Genomic DNA, 26,237 nt, shown 5'->3' with positions numbered 1-26,237 from the left:
GGAAAGGAAAGGAAAGGGTTTAGTTGGGTTGTGCTTGGTAGTTCCAGCATTGAACAAAAGGACAGATAACTATATTAGATTGAGAGACTATTAAAAACAAATGAATGCAAGAGTAATTGAGACAGTTGAAAATAATGAGAGGGACATTAAGTCAGATGATAAATACCAAATTTAGTTCTCATCCTCCCTCGCTATCTCTTGTTGCCAATTTGGCAACCCTCTCCTCTCATCTCCCCTCCCCCTCACGTTCACCTAGCTACTCATTCAATTCAACACACCTTCATTTTTTCAACCTCCTCTTTTACTCCTCTCGTTTACACATGCAACTCTCTCTCTCTCTCTCTCTCTCTCTCTCTCTCTCACACACACACACTACTATTGTTGAATTTTTTAATACAAAATCAAGGCTGTGTGACGGACCTATACTGTGACCGTGTTAGATAAGGAATCGAAATGAATACATAGACATAGTTGTGTCAACCTAATCTTCTAAATCAGCCTCAAAAACTCAACTGAAAAATCATTTCAGTGCTATTCTAATTACCTGTTGATGCTCAAGCTCTCTACACAGCAATCCCAATCCAAAGTGTCAAAATGCCGAAATCACTGCAAATTATGTCATAAGCTATTTAGTGTTAAAGCCACAATCAAAGATCCCAAGGCAAATACCCAACCTGAAAACAAAGTCCTTATTCAGACATCCTTCAAAAAGTAAATAGAGGGAAAAACAAAGAAGCAAAATTTAAAATAAAATAAAATAAAATCAATTCCAAGGAAAAAAAAAAAAGTAAAGCATATTATACAATTGTCATCATTGGTTCGTGTAAGATGATATGGATTCATTTCTCCTCAACATGCATAAACAGCAACTAAACGGAAAAATCTCACCATATTTTGTTTTAATTTAACCAAAGGGAGAAAGCAGAAAAGGAAAACAATAAAATAAAACATGGTATCATTTGTTCCATCAGAATATCCGTATATTACTATATTAGACAATTAGTTGGCCAATGTGGAAACCAAATTTGGGTCCACCTTCAACGCAGGCATTGTATGACAGTATCCCTTTAAATTACATAGATAAAACAACATAAATCCATCATCATGTGAAGAGCTCCAGAATATCATAAAATCCCATTAACAATTTTATAAGCATTATGGACATTACCCATCCATGATTGCAGAATACTGCGACAAATTTCTTTCTGAAGAGTGTGCCACTGCTTTGCATCCCAAACATTTAGCAACCACGTGTCATGCCAAGATAGTTAATTCTGGAACACTGTGTTTATCTTAAACCTCTGTTGTTGAGGTAATTGACGTGAGCTGTTAAGAAAATGGAAATAATTCAAGTATGTCGGCCAACAATGCACCACTCCAACTTTTGATGTCAGATAGGGACCCGGTGGATTCTTTGATCTTCCCTTGTTTCTCTGTTCCTGCAAATAAAAAACCATTAACCCTAAATCAGATGAAAGGTGCAAAGAAATTAGGGGGGCTTTGGGCGAAAAGTAATTAGCAACAGAACCATAACTCTCTTTGGCATGTACCCTAACAATTCTCGCCACAGAGGGGAGCCACATGTCAACTACAAGACTCCATCCTAATGTGTAAATATCTAAAACTCTAGTATGTACTATAGACCAAATTTAATCCCTTAATGAACATAATCACTTGTTCAGGCCTACATCGTGTGTATAGTTTCTTTTTCTTCCTTTTTGTCGACAATGGTGGTTTCAAATCTCTTAGAACACACCATAATCTACCACCGGGCACATGCAATCCTCCAGTCAGGTGGCTCCAAGGGATCAGTGTTATCAAAGGCCCAAGGCACACTAAGGCACTATAGGTCCTTTGGAGCTTAGGTGCAAGGCGAGGCGCACGCCTGAGTGAAGCGAGGCGCACAAATGAAAATTAATTATTATTAAAGCATATTCATATTCCATATTAAAGGCGCAAATGTTGTCAAAAGCACACCTGGGCACACAACAGGCACAATTGTTGCGCCGGTAGCCTAGGTGCGCCTTTAACAAAACTGCAAGGCATTCAAACTCCTAACCTCCAAGATGTGAGGTGAAAACCATGTCATTAGGTTATATCCCCTTGGGGTTTCTATTGTTCTCAATTAAACATTGCAATTTTCACTTCTGCACAGTATGTGCAAGTTCAGTTCCAACTACTTCTCGTTGTTGTTGAAATTTTAACGCTTCTACTTTATAGCCATGTAAACTGTTCATGTGGTTGTTCGGTCAATTCCTAATGCATGACTGCACCAACTTAAAATACCTTACGACATTTTCTGGTATGATGAAGCTAATTAGAACCATCTCCTTGTTTTGGAAATTTGACATAATCCTGAACATGAAAAAAATCTTTTTCTCGTTCATTTATGAGTTTCAGTATAAAACATTAAGGTCCATAACAAAAGAGTTATTGTAGCCAGGTGATATAGGATAGAATCAGAAAGCTCAAATTAATATGGCTTACGTATATGTTTATGGTGGGAAAGCTTGTATCTATTCAGAATGGTCTTACAAAGGTTTGTCAACTTTGTTGAACTGAAGGGTTAGAATTGGGCTTTCTCACCTTATACGGCACTAGGGCCATGTTTTTAAGGTGGAAAAGAATGAATGGAATGCCCTCCCTTTCCTGTGTTTGGTGACCTTAATTGAATTTGGAATGTTTGTTCGCCGACAATTCCCAAAAAACTAGAATGCTAATTCCTCTTCATAAGTCAAAGAATGGGCAATCCATCCGCCCAAGTTAAAATCTAGCCCCCTCTTCCCATAAAAAGTACAAAACCCTCATCTTCTCCATGGCATCTATGTTCTTTTCTCTCTTTAAATCCACCATCCTCCAATTACCCATTGCTTCGCATGGTTTTTATTGGACATGGCCTTCTATAGATTAAAATTTTATAAATTTTGTATATAATATCATTTATTACTACATAAATTATGTTATATTTTAGAATAAATTACACCGAGTACTCCTATAGTTTGTCTTAATCACACAGACCTCCCCTATGGTTTTCAAAATTACTCTGACCCCCCTAAAACGAAAACCTTGCAACACTGACCTCCCTTTTTAAGGGTCAGCGATGGTCAGCAACGGAAACTGTTGGTGTCACGCACTTAACATTACTAGAATGTCAGTATTGCCCTATTTCGCATTAGAAAGACTATTTTAACTATCATATGTGATTATAAATTACCAAAACACATTCACCTTTTCAAATATAATCGTTATAGCTTCTTTATACATACGTACATAAATACATACATACATATATATATATATATATAAGTAGAAATATATAAAAAGAAGAGAAAAGAGAGAATTGCGTAAAGGCTTGAATGAGATGAATTACTCATTCACAGCTCTAGTATTTATAGATAAAATGAGCACATGCTCATATTACAAGAAAGGAAACTAAATCAAATCAAAATCAAATCATAACTTATTCTAAAGCATATTCTATGGCATATTCTATAGCATAGTCAACTCTCTACTATTATGGTAAGTCATACCATAAATCGTGGTATCATATATATGCTATTATATGCATAGTCAAATCTCTGCTATTATGGTAAGTTATTCTATAAATCGTGGTATCATAAATGCTAACAGTCCCCCTCAAGTTGGTGCGTGGATATCTGAAACGCCCAACTTGGACAATGCATTCTCAAACACAATCTAGCTGACGCCCTTTGTAAGAATGTCTGCAAGCTACTGAGAGCTTGTGACAAATGGAGTGCAAATTTGACAAGATGATCTTCTCTCGAATGAAGTGACGGTCCACCTCTATATGCTTAGTCCTGTCATGCTAAACGGGATTTACTGCTATGCTAATGGCAGACTTGTTGTCGCAGTAGAGTGAGAATGGAAGCAACACTGGAAGGCACAAGTCTGTCATCAAGGTTTTTAGCCAAAGCAACTCACCTACCCCAAGAGCCATAGCCCTATACTCTGCCTCTGCACTAGATCGAGAGACAACATCCTGCTTCTTACTGCGCTAAGTAACCAAGTTACCACCAATAGTGGTACAATAACCTAAAGTAGACCTCCTATCTGAAATTGAACCTGCATAATCAGCATCTGTCCAAGCCTCAACACATAAGTAACCATGATTAGCAAACAAAATACCACGGCCTGGACACCCTTTTAAGTAGCGAAGAATCCGAAAAGCTGCATCAAGGTGTGGGGCACGAAGAGAGTGCATGAATTGACTCACGACACTCACGGCATAAGCAATGTCAGGTCGAGTCATGGATAAATAGATGAGCTTCCCCACAAGTCGTTGATACTGACCAATATCTGACAACAACTCCCCCTCAGAATCAGCCAACCGATGATTCTGCTCAATCGGAGTATCAGCAGGACGAGCGCCAAGCTGACCAGAAGTAGAAAGCAAGTCAAGAACATACTTGCGTTGAGAGATGAAAATGCCAGTCTTAGAGCGAGCCACCTCAATGCCCAAGAAGTACCGTAGGGGACCAAGATCCTTAATCTCAAACTGACGGCCAAGATAGCTCTTAACCTCATTAATTCTGGTAGTATCATCGCCGGTAAGAATAATATCATCGACATACACAATGAGAGCAACTGTCTTACCGCCTAAATGACGTAAAAATAAGGTATGATCAGCTGCACTTTGATGGAAACCAAACTTGAGCATAGCAGTGCCAAAGCGATCAGACCAAGCTCGAGGAAACTGCTTGAGGCCATATAGAGAACGACGAAGACGACATACCATACCAGAATGAGCAGGAGAACGAAAGCCCTGAGGAGGAACCATGTACACCTCCTCCTGCAAATCACCATTAAGAAAGGCATTCTTGACATCTAGCTGAAATAGAGGCCAAGATCGAATTGCAGCAACGGAAAATAATACACGGATGGTATTCATCTTGGCAACAGGGGCAAAAGTCTCTTGATAATCTATGCCATAAGTCTGAGCATAACCCTAGGCAACCAATCGGGCCTTGTAACGAGCAACTGACCCATCTGGATTATGCTTAACTGTAAACACCCAACGACAACCCACAACCTTTCGTCCAATAGGTAGCGGAACCATGTCCCAAGTCTGATTTTTCTCAAGTGCTTGTACTTATTCTGTCATAGCATCACGCCATTGAGGTTGTGCTAGTGCATCTACAACACTTGAAGGAACAGGAACCGAGGCAACAGAAACAAGAAAACTCCGATAGGAGTGTGAGAGAGCATAATCAAAAACAAAATTAGAAATAAGGTAAGTACAAGAACGCTTATCCTTTCGAAGAGCAATGGGGCGATCATCAAGCGAAACAATAGCTTGAGAAGGCGGAGCTAGTGCCGAAGGAACAGGGCAGTCGATCATGGGAGTAGAAGCTTGTACCTGTTGTCTCCGACTATAAACCTGTGAAAAAGGAACAATTCCCCCTGCTGGAGGGGTATCACGGGGAGGAATTATAGAAGAAGAAACAGGTAATGGTAGAGGAGTTGAAGACGGAAGAAGATGATCATCCATTATATTCAATGGGAACCATTCACTCTGAGAACCAACTGAACCACTATGGTATGGTGTATGCTCAAAGAAAGAAACATCCATAGATATAAACCGCCAACGACTGGGAGGATGGTAACACCTATAACCTTTTTGAGAGTGAGAATAGCCCAAAAATACACACTTCAAAGCCTTGGGGTCAAGCTTTGTACGAGTTTGCCCCAACTGCTGAACAAAGCACACACACCCGAAGACTCGCGGAGGAATCAAAAATAGAGATGAATTGGGATGTAAGATTGAGAGTGGGGCTGCAAAGTTAAGAATCCTAGAAGGAGTCCTATTAATGATGTAAACAGCGATAAGAACTGCATCTCCCCAAAATGACTGGGGAACATTCATGCCAATGCAGATTGCTCTAGCTAAGTCAAAGATGTGACGATTCTTTCTCTCAGAAAGACCATTTTGTTGAGGAGTTTTAACATTAGCCAGCTGATGCTCAATCCCAATTTTTGTACATAACCGTTGTACCTCCCCATAAGTGTACTCTGTACCCTGGTCAGATCGGAATTTTTTAATGGTACGACCATATTGAGTTTGAACCATTGTCATAAAATTTTTAAAAATGGTGTATACCTCATTTTTGGTTTTCATAAGATAAACCCAAGTAACACGACTATGATCATCAATGAACAACACGAAATATCGAAATCCAAGACTAGAAGTAACTGGGCAAGGACCCCATACATCTGAATGAACAAGATCAAAAGGTGTTAAAGCAGATTTATTACTACTAGCAGGGTAATTGGAACGAACATGTTTAGCCATATGACATGTTTCACAGGATAAATCTGACACTGCCACGTTGCAAAATAAGGAAGGAAATAAATGTTTCAAATAACCAAAAGAAATATGTCCTAAACGCATGTGCCAACGCATAAGCTGGGCTTCATTAGATGAAACAATATTAGAAAATGAAGCTGAATGCGCTTGAGGTGACAAAGGAGCATCCAACAGGTATAAACCGTCAACTTCACGCCCACTACCAATCATCCGTTTCGACACCAGATCCTGAAAAATACAATGAGAGAGAAAGAACATTACACTACAATTTAATTGTTTGGTAACACTACTAACAGAAATAAGATTTGTAGTCAACTTTGGAACATAAAGTGTATTTGACAAAGTTAATGAAGGAGTAACTGATATGTGACCCTTCCCAGCAATGGAAGATGGAGAGCCATCCGCAAGGCGGACCTTGCGTTGGCCAGAGCAGATACTATAAGATTGGAAGAGTGAGGACATACCAGTCATATTGTCTGAAGCACCAGAATCAATGATCCATGGTGTTGACACCAGATCCTGAAAAATACAATGAGAGAGAAAGAACGTTACACTACAATTTAATTGTTTGGTAACACTACTAACAGAAATAAGATTTGTAGTCAACTTTGGAATATGAAGTGTATTTGACAAAGTTAATGAAGGAGTAACTGATATGTGACCCTTCCCAGCAATGGAAGATGGAGAGCTATCCGCAAGGCGGACCTTGCGTTGGCCAGAGCAAATACTATAAGATTGGAAGAGTGAGGACATACCAGTCATATTGTCTGAAGCACCAGAATCAATGATCCATGGTGTTGAAGATGTAGATACGCTATGTGCAGACGCAATAGTACCTGAGTGGGCATAAGTGGAGGTTGGCTGAGATGATGCCTCCATTTGGTTGAAGAATTGCTTGAACTTGTCCAAATCAGCTTGAGTTAAGGTAACTGTGGCAGAAGATGTACAGGCAGGGTTGTCAGGAGTTGATAACGAGACTGGTTGTGTAACGGAATGTGCAGAAGATCGAGGCTGTTGTTTCTGTTGCGGTGGACGTCCATGTAGAGCATAACAACGAGATTTGATGTGACCAATTTTTCCGCAATGGTCACACCGTCCACGTTGTCGTCCAAGAGGAGGACCGATGGTAGTGCTCTGAACTGACTGGGATGGTGAAGTTCCTGAAAGGTTGGGAATCTGAACTGCTATAGCAGAACGATCAACAGAAGCAACACCTAATGGATGAGTCCGGCGGCTCTCGTCTGACAACACATAGGAATATGCATCCTCAAGAGTAGGGACTAAAGATAAGCCCAATAAATGAACACGAGCATACTCAAACTCGTCGTTCAAACTCGTCGTTCAACCCGGCAAGAAACTGAAACACTCAATTCTGCTCCACAATTCCTGCATATAAAACTGCATCATCTGGATCCTTCCAAGACTGGAAGGAATCATAATATGACATCTCCTCCCAAATAGCACGAAGCTTGGCAATGTAACCTGAAACTGTCAAGTCACTCTGAGAAATCCTGGTGATATCTCGCCCCAGTTGGAAAATTTGTGCATTATTCTGCCTCTGAGAATAAGTACGTTGAACTGAATCCCAAATTTGCTTAGCAGTCTTCATAAACATATAGCCAACAGCTATGTTTGGTTGCATCGAATTGACTAGCCAAGACATAACCATAGCGTTATCTGCAAACCACTATGGATATGCCTTCTCTGACTCAGCTAGCTCTTTCTCAGAACCAGTAATATAGCCAATCTTGCCTTTGCCACCAATGAACATCTTGGCAGACTGTGCCCAAATCAAATAGTTGAAACCATCCAACTTCACTGTGGTGATTTGAAGTCCTGGATTTTCTGATGAGTTGGTGGGAACAATGGCACCACCACCCACAGAGCGTGAGTCAAGAGAATTAACAGTCGAGGACCCTGAATCTGCCATAATCTGTCATACGATAATAAAAAGAACTCTAAAAAACACCACAAATTCTGTTAATAAATCAAAAGGACTCCTCAGACCATTAACAATGTCTCCTCAGACCATTCCCAAAAAATCCAAATACATACCTTTTTTTTAAGGAGCGCTGCCCGCTTACATATAGCCAGACAGCCTCCTTCTTAATATTCGGAACCTCTTTGTAAACTAATTTGTTTTTACCCAAGCCCTTCTAGGTGTTGGAAACCAATTATCCCAATTTCCCCAATCCTAGATGAGTGAAAAAGAAATTGTAAAACTTAAAAATACCTGTTTTCAATCACAAAACAGCAACACAGAAAAACATGTGTAGGCAACGTCACACGATGTCACAAACAGCCTAAGGTAGTTGTCACACAAGTAGCAAGGCTGCTGAAAGGTGTGGAAAGGTGTTGGCTCTGATACCAAGTAGAAATATATAAAAAGAAGAGAAAAGAGAGAATTGCGTAAAGCTTGAATGAGATGAATTACTCATTCACAACTCTAGTATTTATAGATAAAATGAGCACATGCTCATATTACAAGAAAGGAAACTAAATCAAATCAAAATCAAATCACAACTTATTCTAAAGCATATTCTATGGCATATTCTATAGCATAGTCAACTCTCTACTATTATGGTAAGTCATACCATAAATCGTGGTATCATATATATGCTATTATATGCATAGTCAAATATCAGCTATTATGGTAAGTTATTCCATAAATCGTGGTATCATAAATGTTAACAATATATATATAACAAGAACAGTTGCTTGACATTCTTCATGGCTGGCTTCTCGCTGTCTTTGAATATTTGGGAAACGACAATGGCGTAGTTGTGTGGAAGTAAATCAGTAGTGTATTGTGTGTTGAATTTCACAAGTATTATATTGGGAACAATCAGTCATTGTGTTTATTATGGTCTGAACTGTGCCAGAGAGTAGTGGCTTGAAGCCAGAATAACAGTTTTTGCCGCGGTGAGGTCAGAGAGAAGCTCCTCGTGGTTGGTACATATGGATTCCATTTGACAGAAATATCAGCTAATGTTCCAAAGGACCATTTTATCGAACTGAATTAACTGAGTTGCACTAAATTTTATTGCGATTAACATAATGTTAACATCATTTTAAGAGAGTGAAACCAAAGGCTCTTGGTTCCATTGAATAAATAGAGCAAAAGCCCCAAAAACACAAGAAAACCAATCTCTCTAACAGGGTGAACAACAAATGTCCTCAGAAATTTGTTTCCCAACTTCCCACTATTATATATATATATATACACACACATCAATATATATATATATATATATATATATATGCATATATATGACACGTTGCAGCTCTATTTTAACAGAACAACAAAACTAGCTTAATTCTGTCTCTGAAGGATCATAAATTTGATGAGCATTGTTCCATCTGTTTCCCCATGTACCAAGTCAAAAGATGGACTTCAAGCCAAGCCAGCCACACTTGTTTCCCCATGCCCCGACCCTTCAGCTTCTATTTCGCCCTTTTGTTCAAATCCGCCTTCTCAAGTATCTCATTTATTCATTTCCTCCCTCCTCTCCCCCACTCAAGTTGTTTCAAGGTCTATCACCACCATAACTTGCCACTCGTACCACAGCTTCAATGAATGCTATTTTCAACAATACAGTAACGCAGTTTGGCAGAATTCATTTGACTATCCAGAGAAACAGCAGTGAAGGCACAATGACAAAGCTCAAGAAGCATGTCAAGCACTCCTACGTATTTTAACCATAATCAAGAAAAAAGAAGAAAAGTTGTTTAAGTTTTTAAAATCTGAAAGACTTCCATCTCTCATTAAAGTTATATGTAATTACCCCCTAAAGTTCATGAGCACAATAATTATTAAAATAGATTCTCATACACATGCTCTAAAATTCACTGCGATGTCCAGCTGTCAATCTTGACTTTCTGTAATCCTAAAGTACCTGTCACTACAACTGACTTAGCCATATACAGATGTCAAATAATACATAAAAGAAAAAGACTGCAAAATAAGGATCAGGTTTTACCAACTGGCTAGTGGCCCATGACAAATTAGCAAATGCATAAAGCCAATAGGTTTACAGGAATTACTAACAATGCAAGACAAAGTCGTGAAGCACGAGCAAAAGAAAAATTTTAAACCCTTCAGCACCACAAAAAGAAACGTCACTAAAACAATATCATAAAAAATGACAATGACTTAATATAGGATTGAATCCAAATGAAACTTATGGCAAACGTTTACCTGTACAATGTCATCCTGAAAAATTCTAGAATTTTGCATCTGACATGTGAACAAAATGTAGTAGTAAACGGAAGAGATAATTTGCCTCATCAACTGATGGAATTGCTCAAGAGTTGTCTCGACCCACCTCTCCCCACCCACTACTGCTTCTTATGTACTTGTCAACAATACCAAATTCTTCATTCTGAGCAATCCTCTGGGCATAATTCTCCATTGAAATAGGGCCCTTTCTAAGTCTCCTATAATAAATGATCTCCCAAGGCCACAAGCGAGCAGAACCAAAGTAAGCCTCCACCGGTTTATCCATTTCATTTTCTTTAGGGTGTTCCAGGCCATAGTGTTTCAGAACCATGTCCAACTCCTCTGGTGATATGCTGGTTAAATTACCTGAGCGGGATTTTACAGAAACTTCCGAGTCAGGCTTTTTAGTTTGTGTCAACATATGTCCCGTCATGAGGACATTTGAATTTTGAAGATCCCTCAACCCTCTCAAACTATGAGGGGACAAACTCGCAGTAGCATAATCACCCTTCTCTAAAAGCGGAGTACCTGAATTTTTCACTTCACGTGGAATCCCAGGCACGCAGTTTGTATCATCATCCATCAGCTTAGGATGATTTTTGTCCATGTCCGCTCCTATCTTGAAGGGTGCTGCTGCATTTTCATTTTCCATTTCAAATGTCATATTTTCAGGTTCATAATTTTCTGAACCTACACCACCATGTACTTCTTGTCCTTGTTCAACCAAAACTATCTTGGATTCAGGACTATTAACACCCAACAAAGAGCCCTTCTGATTCATCTGTGCCTTATTTGTAGAGGATGGCAAAGGTGTGCCTATGGATACAGACAAAGACAAGGATGTAGGAGACGAGGACCTCGACCTTGGCCTGGAGTTATAGCTTTCAGACCTGGAATGTTGTGATGTTGAAACAGACCTTGATCTGGAAGAATGGGAACATGTTCTGGAACTTTCTGATCTTGATTTTGAACCAGAACTAGACCCAGATGGAGACCTTGAGAACTGTGAGTGTGAGTGTGATCCAGATTCAGTATAATCAGAATGTTTAGAAGATGAAACTGGACCCCTTGCTCTCTTCACATGATGTCTTTCTGGAATTCCACTTTCTCTCCTACTTTGCTTCTTTTCCCTATAGTGCTTTCTCGGAGCCTTTCGAGTTCCCTTTCTTATTGGAGAATTCATACTCCTTATCGATCTCCGATGCCTTCTTGAACCAGATGCCTCCTCATCATTCTTGTGTCGCGTCATCAATGCAGCATCTCTACTTAACTGCAGCCTCCGCCAATACTTGCGTCCACGACTTCTCAGATCACCTTCAACTTTTTCCCTAAAATTCATTTCTTCATTTTGCCTACGATCAAAGCTGCTCAACTTCTTTCTCCTGAATGCACTTTCTTGGGGACAATTAAGCATTTTGTGACCCAAATCCCCACAAATGTAGCATGCCTGCTGAGGTTGTGTACCATCTGGACAGTTAAAAGCTGCCTTAACAGTTTGCTCTCTCCCTGTTTTCTCCCGTGACTTTATCAGAGCAGGTGAATCACCTGAAGGGCTCTCCTGATTATTTTCATTCCCATCCCTTCTGTCATCACCACGATAAGGTTCATAGCGATCAAATTCCAATCCGTTTTCAACCCCAATTACATCCAATGGGTCACCAACTTGTTCTTCCCATCTATCATTGTCCAAGAGGTTAGGTTCAAAGCTACCACCTTTTTCACTCAAAGCTTCCCTGAAATTATGGTTTTCTTCCCCTATGTACTCCTTAATATCGTCCTGATGGTAGCTTGTTACTTCATCCATCATATCAGTAGAGTTAAGTCTTCCACCATCACTATCTGGATGCTTGAAACCCTTTCTGTAATCTCGTCGACCATTTGAACCCAGTTTCCGAGTGACATACTCTTCTCCTCTTGCAGATTTCCTTCCTTGCTGTGTCTCGTGAGATCTGAGACCTCTTGCAAATCTCTGCAAGGTGGGTCTCGGCTGCCTGTTTGACCATGAAATCGTTACTGGCTCCCCACAGATGTTCTTGCCCCGAAGTGCTCTCAGGGCTTTCTCTGCATTCGCAGGGAAGTCGTAAACTACAAAACCAAAACCATCTTTCAGCTGTATTTTACACCGCCCAAACCTCCGAAAAACACGTACAAGTTCATCCCTATGAAGGCGGGATGATAGATTACCAAGATGCAAAGACATCTGCACCAAAAGAAACTAAAATCACTTCACATATCTAAAGTTGTATATGATATTAGGAAATTGTAAGCGTAGAAATTGGCTAATGAGATGTATATAGAAATCATGTTTGCACTTTGCAGCACAGGAAAACAGACACCTTGTTGACGGATAATCTGTTAGTATTAAAAGAAAAGAAATCAACTTGTTTTCTACCTAGGTATCATTTCAAAAGGTCCTTTTTCTCTTTCTTTTTTTTCTTTTTTTTTCAGGGGAGGGAGATTGGGTTTGTGGTTGTATTTCAACTGCAGAACACACCAATATCACTAATATTTAGACTAAAGAAGTCGCCAATGTATGTCCAACCGATTATAAAAGAAATCAACTTCTTTTTCCCTATGAAGCGCTTTCTAATACTAAGGGGTAGAGGTTACACATATGACGAATTTCATAATATTTTTATATTTCAACTAAAGAAAATCCCAATATCACTAACGACACACACCTCACTCAACAACAATAATTTACAATCTTTTGATCTCAATATAAATTAAAATATATAACTAACCATTAAAAAAAGTACTCAAATAAATAGGGACATCATGGAACAACATCAAACATGATTGCTTTCAGTATCATTTGTCATCAAAACAAAGCCTTATATCGAAAACATATTACCTCAAAGTGAAAGTTGTGGGGATTGTATGCCCTAAAAGTCAATCCTAGAATAACTTATCAAAAAAAAAAAGTCAATCATAGAATAGAGAGATCTAAATTCATTCGTTTATTATGACTTGAAATGTTTGCAACCGGTGATGAATTTGAGCACATCATCTGCAAAATTTCATATATGACTTCTATTAGACATGGTGTTGTGTCCTAGATCACATAATTCACACATGGGGCTTCCGCTGCCGAGCCCTGCGTGCGAAATTGCGAGTTGGGAGCAAATTCACCCAGAATCCGCAAACTTGATTTATAATGTTAGCGAATTGAGTTTTGCAATTCGCGAATTCTGTGCAAATTTGGGTTCAATCTAACCATCAAGCCTTTAAAGGCTTGTTTGAAGTCTAGACTTTCACGCCCAAAGTCAACTGTGCAACTACTTTTGATCATTTAATGATAAAATAAAAAATAAAAAATAAAAGAGAGATGCACACGTAAGAATTGAACTCACAGCTTGTTGAAAGAAGCTTAAAATACTTACCACTCTATGATCCGCCTCTTTTGCGGCACACGTTGCACAATATTTAAAGGGTCGCGAGCGAAAAACACCCCTATGGTATGCATATAGTGTGTATAACCCCCTATATATTCTAAAAAGTCCCTAACATTCAATTTTGGAGCAAACAAGGACCTGAATACTGAAAAGACTAAAGTGCCCCTCTATAACCGAATAAAAAAATAAGTAAAAAACTAAGTAAATGTGAAATGACTAAACTGACCCTCTTTTCTTTTCTTTTTTTGGATCGGTTCAGTGTATATATATATTTAATATATATATATATAAGGGCATTATCGGAAGGAATAAGGGCATTTTTGGAATTTTATATCTAACAATGATTCAAGTCCTTCTTTGCTCATTTTTCAAACTTAACGGACTTATATACACAACATAAGCCCTTCTTTGCTCATTTTTTCAAACTTAACGGACTTATATACACAACATAAAGGATAGGGTCGTTATTTGCCCAAAATGTAAACATTAGGGGTGTTTTTCCCACTTTACCCATATTTAAATAGAATTACTTCTTATATTTAATTAATAAAATCAATATAGATAAATATATAGTTAAATGTATGATTATATTTAAAAAGTCCTATATTTAAAATATAAAAAAATAATAATAATAAAAAATATATTATAATAAATTAGTATGATACTATATAGTGATTACATGAGAAGTACATATCGCTCTTTAGAACACATAATCAAAATTACTTTCACTTATTTTGATATGTTTTCTTATCTACTAGATGCAATGGCTCTAAATTCTAAGCTATTTACATAGACTCTTCAAAAGTAGGTGAGATATCCGTGTCGGACACATAATACTTAGACGTGTATGGATACGTGTCCAACATTTTTGGTTAAGCATGCACCTGAAAAAATATCCAACAATTCGATTCTACTATATTATGTTTCAAATTGAGTGATAAATACCTATATTAAATAAAGACATTATTTTACTCTAAAAAATAAAATAAAACTATTAAATAATATGAATATTTAGGAGTGTCTTTGCGTCCTCTATTTGGGGATTTGACATGTCCAAACTCCAAAGCTCAAATATATACCTACAATGTACCCAAGTCATTATAACACAAATCCTAAGAGATTTGGTTTACTCAGTTGTTGATATTAGTTGCTTTAATTTACCAATGTGTAAGACTCGTGTGGGGTACAAATACTCAATATGGAATTCCACACTCCATCTGAGAGTTAAATATCCCCTTGACTTGATTTAATTAAGTTGATCGTTGAGTTAGTGGTAGCATGTATTTTAGTAAAATATTATTAAAATGGAAATAACTGAAGCTATAGCCCTAAATAAAGGGGAATGAAAATATAGGATTCTAGTTGCCGACCTAAAGTAGTTAAGAAGAGGCTTTGTTGAGTTGAGAATTGGCTAAAACGGATTCTGCAACCAACAGGCCTGTGGCCTAGCGATATAAGGCTCCTACTTCCCAAAGGGAGGTCAGGAGTTCGAACCTCAGTGGAGGCAGTGTGTGTGAGTCTCAACTAGGAAAAAAAAAAAAAAAAAAAAAAAAAAAAAAAAAAAAAACGGATTCTGCATATTCTATGTATAAATTATTTATACCTGAATTTTTTTTGTGAAAATAGTTTTTATTTAGTGATCATAACAATTATATTGGGTTCTAAGGAATATGATATGTAAGTACAGTATTTAATTTTCCATCGCGTCTTTACAAATATCAAATAGTTGAGGGATTTATTTGACAATATTTAGTAGGACGGGACTTTAATGTAATTTTCTTGACCCTAAAGTGCAATTACAAAAAAATTATGATTACTTCTAAAATTAATTATATTAAGAAAGGGTTAAGATTAGCTCAAAATTTCTCAAGTCCAACTAAAGCTAGGGATTAGGATTCCCTATTAGACCCCAGTTCCCACCTCTAGCCCAAGTAGCATTCTATATAACGTAGTATGTACATGATCATAAATATTTTTAGGGTTGACTGCAAAAAAAAACACCCCACTGAAGGACTATTAGCTAGTTGCAAAATAGGTCCCCTTTGTTGCAAATAACTCTGTAAACTATTAACAGAAACAATACCAGAGAGATATTTGCAACAGCTTTGAAAATTCTTAGAGCTTTTGTTGAATAAATAGTGTAGGGGTTTTTTCTTTTTCAAATCGATTGATAGTTAAATGAATTTTTAGCAATTTAGCTTAAAGGTATAATGGTCATAAAATAAAAAATACTAGCCATCCATCACACGTGACAACTTTTTTAAACCACAATTTGGCGGCAGGGGACGATTTGAAGGATTAGTCTAGTGAAGTTTTCTGCAAGAAGAGTGATATATGTGTGTGTGTGTGTGTGTGTGTGTGTGTGTGTGTATGGGGTTGTGTGTGGTTTCGGCAAGGTGTTCAAGGGTGCATTAGGAAGCCATAAAGTGTTCCCTTAAATTGAACGCACATCCAATAAATTTTTAAGAAATCACTTTCGTTTCCTTCAAATATACAGTGTCAAGTCAAAGCAAATTTTAGTTTTTTTTTTATCTGACAAACACTAGGGGGAGGGGGACTCGGGGACTTGAACACAGGCACACCCGCAACACACTCCCTCTGCGGGAAGCTCTACTAACTAGGCCACACGGTAATGCCCCAAAGCAAATTTTAGTAATAAGCTAAAAGTACAAGGTATAATATCAGTCTATGAAAAAATCTAACACCTAGATTCTTCAAATTTGATGTTCATGAATTAGAGGTGCAAAGAGAAAATTTATCAAACAGCTGATAGCATAACTAAAACCACCCAACAAGCAACATTTCACACTCTCTACGCATAGTAAAGTTTTTTGTAGTTGCATAGATTTGTCAAACATGATAGAATCACATGAACAAAACCCTATCATATAACCAAGCCACTGTTTTAAAGTGACAGACAAAAGAGGGGGAGAGGAGAAAATCAAGAACGTCACGTACCTGTAGTTGATTACAAAATCGAGAGTGATAGTTTGATGAACCTAAGAGCGCGCTCTCTCTCTCTCTCTCTAAAAAGTTCGAATCCGCATAGCACGGCAGCGATATTTTATCACTCCTAGCATCTTTAGTTGAGACTGGACCTGAGACGCGTTAATCTGCACAGATGCACCTACGAAGAAATACTAGTCTGGAAACCTGGAAGACGGATACGGACAGATTTTTCATTAAAAAATCCATCCTTATCAGGGCCAACTTGGTCATGATGGATTAGTGCCCCATACAGACACTTGTCTAAAATTAAAAATAATAATAATAATAATACTAATACTAATAATAATGCTCGCCTTCGTCCAAAAATAAATAAATAAACGTCCAACTGAAAATCTAAAGTATTATTTTTTATACCATTACTAATTTAACCTCTTTTTATTAAATTTATAAAAAATAAATTATCATATTTATGTATTTGTCAATTCATTCACTGTCACTGTAATAAAAAATACTACCAATGGCAATTACAAAAACTTAAGCATTTTCCAAGAGTCACGTCACTATTTTGGACTATCCAAATTTTAACTTCTTTTTTTTTTTTTTTAATTAAGCTGGGTGTCCGAGATGACACGAATTCTTAGGACTCCTTAACAACCCGACTAATCTCCGAGAACCCGAAAGGGCGCCTCCCCACCTGAGCCGGGTAAGTCACTACAGAAACAACGGAGACTAGTCACAAAGAATACCCAGCGGGACTCAAACCCCAAACCTTGGACTTGCAAAGTTCCAAAGTTCAGCTATTAAACTGCTGGGCCATATCTGAAGTGGATCCAAATTTTAACTATTGCATGTGCTCCAATGGTGCATTTTTGTACTCCAAAAATAATGTTTTTTTAATATTTTTTAACTTTTCCCTAAACGGCTATATTTCTAAGAATTCTATTTGAGTGAGCATCAGTATTTATTGTAGATGTGAAAACAAAGGCAAATTTTTTGAACAAAAAAAAGGGTAATTTGCACTCATGTATTCCTTAAAGACAAGTAAATACGACCTTAGGTATTTTTTGGACAATGACACCCCCCAAATCTGGTAAACCGAACAAAGACACTCAACCATGATGAAAGTACATATTTACCCTTTGACCACCTAAAATGATAAAACTAGCCTCAGTCAATATACACCGCATGTATACATTCTTCTATTTACCCCAACAGCACCCACCATTGCCACCGTCACCCACCCTTTAATGAGAAACCCACTATTACCACTACAACCTCCACTTTTCACTGCCACCACCCACCATTGTCACCACAATATAAACCACATATTTAGTTTTTTTACTATCCATACATAAATTGAATTGGGTTGAATCAAACATACATACATATGTGTGTGTGTGCGCGCGAGCGTGTGCATGTGTTTGTGTGTGTGTGTGTGCATACACACACACCACACCACAGCAAATCTATTTTAGTCAAGCTCTTCAACAATCCTCCCGTACTGGTACACAATCGCAATATCCAATTCATTTTCTTCTCTGGGTTGTGAGCTACATTTAATGAATTGATTTTGGTAATTTTTGTGTCTTTAGGAGAGGGTTTATTTTTTAGCAACTAGGAGTTGTTTAAAAATAAAAAAGAAAAAAGAAAAGAGTACTGGTAAACTCACTTTTGATTTCCTTTGACTATTATGTGCATATGGTCGGCAAATGAGATGACTGGTTTTGCAATTATACTTGGCCATAATTGAGTGGACCCAAAAAGTTTTGAAGTTGTTTTTTGTCCGTTATTTTATTTTTTTGCTGGCAAACAAAAATATTTTATGAACATTATAGCAATAATTACATGAAGAGGAGCACACTTAAAGCAGAGAGACAAATACATTGATCTTTGAATGTTACCTTCCTAATATGCATTACCATGGGAAGACTTTAAGCTTTTGTATTACGGTAACAGACTATAAAAAATGGCATAATGTTACTAACAACATCCAAAAGCTAGGCATGTTTTATCTTCCACCGCAGTATATAACATCATACCAGACGTAGTGTCCCATCCCAACAGCATTCTAAGATCAAAAACCATGGCAGCCCATAGCACTAAAATATCTCCACCTTGTACAACAACATCACCTAATGATAGATTATGTGTAACAGAGAGAACAAAGTCCTCTGGAAGAAACTGAATCCACCAATCCGTAAGAACATGACTCCGGGAAAGCTGGATAACAACATTAACCACCTCGCATCTCTGTCCATAAATAGAGTTAACCCAAGCCTAGGGGAGAACCTGGAGTGCCATATGGATATCAAAGTGACAAGAAAGAAGCGCCATCAATACACAGCATAAGGCAGCCTCATAAAGACATAGCACCGCTACCAAGATACCAGCAACAACACCTTTCAAGATAAATTCCGTATAACTCTTAAAAACTTTTCCATTGCCTCCAGAATACATGGGAATGAATAAGAGGCATTCTTGATACGTTTTAACTCAAATAAACCAGGACCCAACGTAAATCTGCCAACCGACAAGGAGAGAGAACCAAAGAACCCTCTACAAAATGTAGATAACCAGAAAGTCCATTTGGGAGGTAAGCCATCAAACCATTCAAAGCCATATCAAACGGACCAACAGTGAGAATTAACTCAGAATGGGCCTCATCAACCCCAATAATAGACCCTAAAGGTGGCACTTAAAGGCATTAGGTGAAGCGAGTTCATAAAAGCTCCCAAGCAGGCACTGGCACAAAATATCTCTTTCTTTGCGTTTCCCTTACGCAAGGAAAATAATAAAAGGAAATGATGTGATTGTGGGCCCAAATGCAGACCATATGTTGACGAAAACAATACACGTGGTTGATTGAACAAAGCTACAAAGAAGGGGATATTGACGTTGATTAGATGGAGACCGGCAACGGTAAGGAGTTCTTCAACGCCGGCACCATCAACAGGCACCCAACAATAAACTGGAAAAACTCCTAAAATTGCTAGACACCATGGTTCCTCCTTGTACCCTTGTTCAACGTAGGGCTGCAACTCGGGCGGGTTGGGAGGGTTGGAGACTTGATTCGGGCTCAGCCCATGTAATACCCTTAATTTTAAAAAAGATATTCCTGGTATTTAATGGTATTTAATTTATTATTTAAGTGCATTTTATTTGATTATGTGTCATTATTTTTTTTTATTAGGTGCTTAATTGTTTTCTTTTGTGGTGATTTAATTTTAGTTATTTGATTGGAATTACTTGTTAGTATTTTAATTATTTAATTGGCATTAATGGTTTAAGTGTAATTGGTTTAGTTATTTGATTGGAATTACTTGTTAGTGTTTTAATTATTTAATTGGCATTAATGGTTTAAGTGTAATTGGTTTAATTATTCTATGTGTATCTTATTTGGTTTAATTGGGTTTACTAATTATTATTTTGTTCAATTAGATTATTTGTTAAGTATTTAATGGTGAATAGGGTAATTAGGTAAATACATCTAACTAGGGTTTTAATTACAGTATAAGATCGAAAAGCTAGGCTGGATCCCCTAACATAGTCAATTCCTCCATGACAGCTCTGTCTTTTGCAGTTGTTCTTTCTGAGAGAGAGGCTACTTCGCCTGGGAGCCGGTGACGAAGCTTGGAAGAACAGCCACATGGAGCAGGCTTACGACTTTCTGCCAATGCCAAGCTCTGAGATTGACATAACTTTCCCGTCTTCCTCACCTGATACGGAAAGAAGAGTAGGGATATGACTCGGACTGAAGAGACCGTTTTATATTATAGCCGTCGTAGGTTTCTACGTTAATTGGATGGGCCGGTTAGGATTGTGAGTTGGACTTAAATGAATCTAGGGTTTAGGAAAACTCTATAAGTATAAGGTAGACGTCTGTGTAGGGTTTTTTTAAACAAAGCACACGTTTTGTGGAAGTGGAGAAGGAAAAATGCTGTTTTTCACATTCTGCCAAGGTTTGATCAAAGCTCCGATCCCACTTCGTCCATGGTCCGATCGAGCTGAATTTTGGAGGAGAGGTTCACGACTCAGTGACGCACAATCTGAACGGTGGAGATCAGAGTTTGACCTCGGGAACAGTGATTCATACTCATAAACAGTAACTGGGTCGCACAGGTTTTTTTTCCATTCTGCCCAGATTTCATCAAACATCCGATCCCGCTTCGTCTGTGGTCCGATCGAGCTGAAATTTGGAGGATAGGTTCATGACTCAGTGTCGCACAATATGAACGGTAGAGATCAGATTTTGAGTTCAGGAATAGTGTTTCGTACCCGTGAACAGTAACCGAGTTTTGGAACTCGCCGGGATTTTTTAAGAAGACGACGTTGAAACTTTGAACAAAAGTTTCTGAGGCAAGATTTTATCCTTACTCTTTCCCTTAGGCTTCATACTCTTTGCACTCTTAAATGATTCCAGGATTAATGAAGATTAAACCAAACTAAAATGATATCTGTTTTGCTATGAAACTGGTAGTTACAGTAGTGTTGTATGCTTGTTCAACCTAGACTAAGCATGTTTGTGGATGCATTGTGGTTCTGTGGTTCACGTTTTTCCTTACCACTGCTAGTATAAATTATTGGAAGGATGGGTCTAGATGATAGCTATCTTAACTTCTGTAATAGCAACTGTTAGAACTTAAATACTAGGAGGATTTGAGTTTAACACTAGATCGGTTTTGTGGAACACTATAATTTAAGTATGTCTACATACATACTGTGAATATTGTTTTAATGCTTACATTATCACAGTTAGTATCAACTGTGGAGGTTAGGATTTTGTGATACATACCCTACATATCTGTATGTCATTTGTAAGGTGTTAAATGGAAGTTTTAATTAATTCTGTCTTTATATCAGATTAAATGGAACAACTTAAATTGGGCATGTATATGTTGTTGTTGTGACCCTGTTTATCAATGCTTATTTTATCACTGCTAACATTGAATGTTGGATGTTGGAATTTAGTTGATATATACTTGATTTATTGGTATTATTGACTACTGGAGGATTGGAAAGTAGGCACCGGTATGGGACAGTGGCATACTAAGGATGGGTTTGGTTTTTAAAACAATACCATTACCCACCTACTTGGAATAAGGATGGGATTAACTAAAAGTTAAGTCCCGTGGATTTGTATTGTCATGGCAACTACTTGTTGAGCGGCAATACCAGGGATTTTGGATGGATTTTATATATGTACTGTTATGGTGCCTCGGTATGAACTTGAGCCTCAGGACCGATGGCTAGGGAGCGTATATGCATCAGGATGTGTAGCTGGCTACGATGGTTGGAGGTGTACCCTATTTAGGTATAGGTACATATGCCCACTTTGTGTGCGTTTTAGCATGTTACCTCTATTCAGGTTGAGACCGGTCTGTAGTCCAGTGAGAGTCTTTTAGTGTGACTATATATATATTTACGGACTATCAGCTATTGTTAAATTGTTTAGGATGTACATGCGTATCGGGGCTCTGTTTGGATTGTAGTAGTATAGAACTTGCGCGTGGGCCTGACCCACTTCTATTTTTTCAGGTACACGACAGTTCCAGGCTTAGACGTGTTCGTGCTGAGCAGAGGTCTCTATTCACTCTTCCGACGATGTAGGGCTCTCTCTATAGTTTTATTTCTGGACGTTTATTACAATTGTTCTATCTTCCGTTTGGATGTTTAATAGGGGTCCACTAGAGATGGATTCCCAAGTTGTAAACTGATGGAGTTTTGGAGTTTGGGTTTGATGGATTTTTATAATTATAATATTTTGCGGATTCTATTTTAGTTCCTTCCCGCTTTAATTTCATTTCTTAATTTATTTTGTATTCCGTGTTCATTATAAAATATTAATTGTTTGATATTCCCTCGGGTTTGGGCTTGGGCCTGATCAACCCGTGTCTCGGATCCGAGGGGTATCACAGCCCATGTACTAAATTTTTTTCCCAAGCCTAGCCCCCGCCTAGAACCTAATCCTAGCCACCCAAGCCCAGCCCATAATTAACTTGTCCAACCCAAGCCCACCCATGAGCCCACGCCTCTGTATTCAGAATGCAAAAAATAAGTAATCTTGTGCAGCTACAAGGGCTTGAACAACATTCTTCCAAAAATAATCTCAAACACACTACCAACTAAGCTACTATACACTTGTGGAATAATATAGTTTTAAAATAAATATACCCTTTTCGGGCTTGGGCTGCGCTTCGGGCTTTATATAATATCAACCCAAGCCCAGACCGAATTTAATTCGGGCTTAGAATATCTAGCCCAAGCCCATACCTAGAACAGAAAAATACTCCCCAAGCCCTGAAAATTTTAGGCTGGGCTCGGGTAAATTCGGGCTGGCCCGGCCTAAGTTGTAGCCCTAGTTCAACATATGACAAATGGATAACAACACGGTTGATCTAATCGATGACAACCCTGTAGCAAAATCACCATCATCGATGCATAACAGACATTTGACCTAATCAACACTGGAGCCTTATAAAAACGCAGCAACAACCACGCAAGAGACCCAGAAACATAAAGAGACCCCACAACAAATAGTCACTTATGGAGAATTCAACCAAATCCAACCTGGTTTATATAGACATTGGAGAACAAAAACAAAGAGATTGAGACCAGAAAATGACTGACAAACAAACATAAGGTCCCAATTTAGGATGCGAGGCCACACCCCGATATGTAGGTAGCAAGCCCCATGAAAGAAACCCACAGGATCCCAAGGTTAAAGAAACCCATGAAACTAGAACTGCCCCCAGGATCCCATGGTTAAAGAACGACAACATCCTGTAACTTAAACCAGGGAACACTGAAAACAGTTGGCATGCCCTTTTTTGACATGATAACACCAACCTAAATCGGAAGATACCAAAGATAGGAACAGCTCACTCTCTAACCATGACGTCTCGATAAAACGCGAGAAACTCTGCACTTGCAGAGAAGCCTCTACACAGAGAAAACCTTTTATTTTGTAGTTTTATTCCTTCTTGAGTTAAAACTATACCAAAAAAATTAATTAATTCTTTTTATATCTCTATCTTTTTTGGAGATAGAATAATACCGTAACGATGAAACTTTTTGCACAAGATTAGACTCTGTTTGGATTGGCTTCTAAAACGCGGCTTTTGCCTTTTTGGATCTAAAAGCTATTTTGGTCTATTTGCAAGTCTTGCATGAGAAAGAAAGTAATGGGTGAGGAAACAAAGAGTTTGAAGGGAAAGAGATGGAATATTTATTAGAGAGAGAGAGAGTATTTATGAAGAGATTGAGAATAGAGGAAGAGGAAAAGAGAGGAAACCGAGAGAGTAGAGGGTTAGAGAAGAAAGTTGGCTAGAGTTGGAAGTTTTTTTCGACGAGGTTGTATTTTGGATTTATTACAAAACCTTAAGGTAATTCATTGCTCTTCTATTCCCCTTTGAATTCATAAATTATTCATCTCGTTGCATATACTATTGTGTTATCTGAATCATGCTATTATTATGTATGTTTTTATTTTATTTTATTTTTAAAATTTATGAAGTAATTTTGGATTTTTAATTTTAAGTGTGTAATATATGTTGTTAGTGAATTATATGATTCATTTATGGTATATGAATGTTATTTAAGGTTTCTGGAATATTTAGGAATTTTTGTAGATTTTTCTGGACTATTTTAAACAAACTGAAAATTCCGGCTATAGAATTTGGTATGGTGCAGTGTAGTTCGTTACAGCGCGTGCAAAATAACAACCATTGATGCGAATAATGAAGTTAATAATGACGCAGTGTGACGCGCACATCTGAGCTCAAAGAGTAGCCAACAAAAACGTGTCATGTGTCTCAATGGTATTGCGCCACTTGTTTCAGTGAGAGTACGCCACATGTGTGGAGCTTGTCTTTTAATTCGGTATGGGTGCGCTCATAGTAGCGTTTGGAGCTCAGCCTATTGTTTTGTCTGTTTTGTGATATGAAATTGAAACGTCCATAACCCAGTTATTTTAAATGCAAATTAAGTTATTCTTGAGTTCAAATTTAAGAATTTTTCGCTAGCTTTCCAATGATACTAATAATATTTTCATATTCCTATCCTGTTAGGAGATATTTACATTTTAGTGAGACAGTGTCGGAAAATTATTTAAAATGAGATGAATTATTTATGGGAAACCATTTCTATAGGGCCTTGAACCTCATAAAATGTTTATAGATGTTTGGTATAACCTTAATAGACCTAATAATCACTACAGTGATGGTCACATTAGCCATGTAGACTATTACGGGTTTAGTTTCCGTAGTTTACACCAGGGCTTTCGGTTCGGGTTTTAGATTATTCGCAAATGTATTGGGTCCTTCGGGGTGCGACAAATATTATGTTATTAAGCATTTAGTTTTTTATTAGTTTATAATATTTTAAATTATTAAATGGAAATTTATTTATATATATGGTATTAATCATATTGTAATTTATTTATTTATTTTATTTGTGGATGTACTAACCATATTATTTTACATGCTGAGTGCATTGAGAGATGTAATGGTATTAACCATATTATTATATATGCTGAGTGCATTATGAGACGTAAAGGGGACTGACTAATAAATACAGTTTTACAATTCCCTACATGTATGGTTAAGTTGCCAAGATGTGATTGATTTGTCTTGGGATATGGTTTTATATTACCAGGCATGGTTGAGTTACCTATTTATTTTTGTATTAGAGGTATTTACTCCTAGGCATGGATGAGTTGCCTAATGATTAGGATTTGTGGCGTATATTGCCCAGTGATGTGTTACATGTATGGTTATTGCCCGGTTAAATTATAGACACTTAACCATCATATATAAGTTCTAAGTGGTCATCGTCTATTCCGGTTGTGGTTACCTATACAGAGTGACCATCTATTAGTGTGTATGTGTGATTATATATTTATTTGATTCTCTGACTGGGTTGTAGTATAGAGGATTTGCTCGTGGGTTTAACCCACCTTTTGTTGTTATATTTCAAGTCCTCATCAGTTCCAGCCACATAGTTGAGGACTTAGTTGTCTGTTAAAGTCATCCATCATCTATTCTTACTGTTTACTTCAGGGTAGAAGTTTTTATTTATTGTTTAAACTTCTGACTTATTTATTTCAGTTTATGGAGTTTGATGTAAGATTATTTATTTACTTGTGGCCCACATGATTTGGATATGTGACAAATTACTTGGTGGCTAAGTAAATAGATATCAATTAATATTATTTATTTTTAGTCAACTTATAATTACCTTTTTGGTAATTACTTATTGGAGAAGTGTTTTCCTTTCTTATTCCTTAATTTGATGGAAAATAGAATTATGTTACTAAAAGGAAAACTGGTAATTTCTCTGCCTTTATAAAAGT

The 26,237-nt window shown here is 37.6% G+C and overlaps 1 protein-coding gene across 4 annotated transcripts; it reads right to left on the bottom strand.

Annotated features, from left to right (window-relative positions):
- Positions 1-116: 116 nt before the first annotated feature.
- On the bottom strand, positions 117-17,147 carry LOC132313757 (uncharacterized). 4 transcript variants are annotated; one of them, XM_059812687.1, is made up of 5 exons: positions 16,898-17,147; positions 10,524-12,744; positions 10,306-10,421; positions 1,169-1,439; positions 117-606 (listed from the first exon to the last, which is right to left on the bottom strand). In XM_059812687.1, exon 2 carries the CDS (start codon positions 12,742-12,744, stop codon positions 10,630-10,632), a length of 2,115 nt encoding a protein of 704 aa, XP_059668670.1. In that variant the 5' UTR covers positions 16,898-17,147; the 3' UTR covers positions 117-606; positions 1,169-1,439; positions 10,306-10,421; positions 10,524-10,629. The 4 variants fall into 4 exon arrangements, with proteins under 4 accessions (XP_059668670.1, XP_059668669.1, XP_059668668.1 ...); XM_059812686.1 differs by lacking the exon at positions 10,306-10,421 and having other exon boundaries at positions 117-674; XM_059812685.1 differs by lacking the exon at positions 10,306-10,421.
- Positions 17,148-26,237: the final 9,090 nt, after the last annotated feature.

This window comes from Cornus florida, unplaced genomic scaffold, assembly GCF_030987335.1.
Source record: "Cornus florida cultivar Cherokee Brave unplaced genomic scaffold, ASM3098733v1 CherokeeBrave_3.0.0_Hap2_Chr06, whole genome shotgun sequence".
NCBI classification, from domain to species: Eukaryota; Viridiplantae; Streptophyta; class Magnoliopsida; order Cornales; family Cornaceae; genus Cornus; species Cornus florida.
The sequence above is the reverse complement of the archived record's forward strand: the minus strand, read 5'-3'. Positions and strand labels throughout refer to the sequence as shown.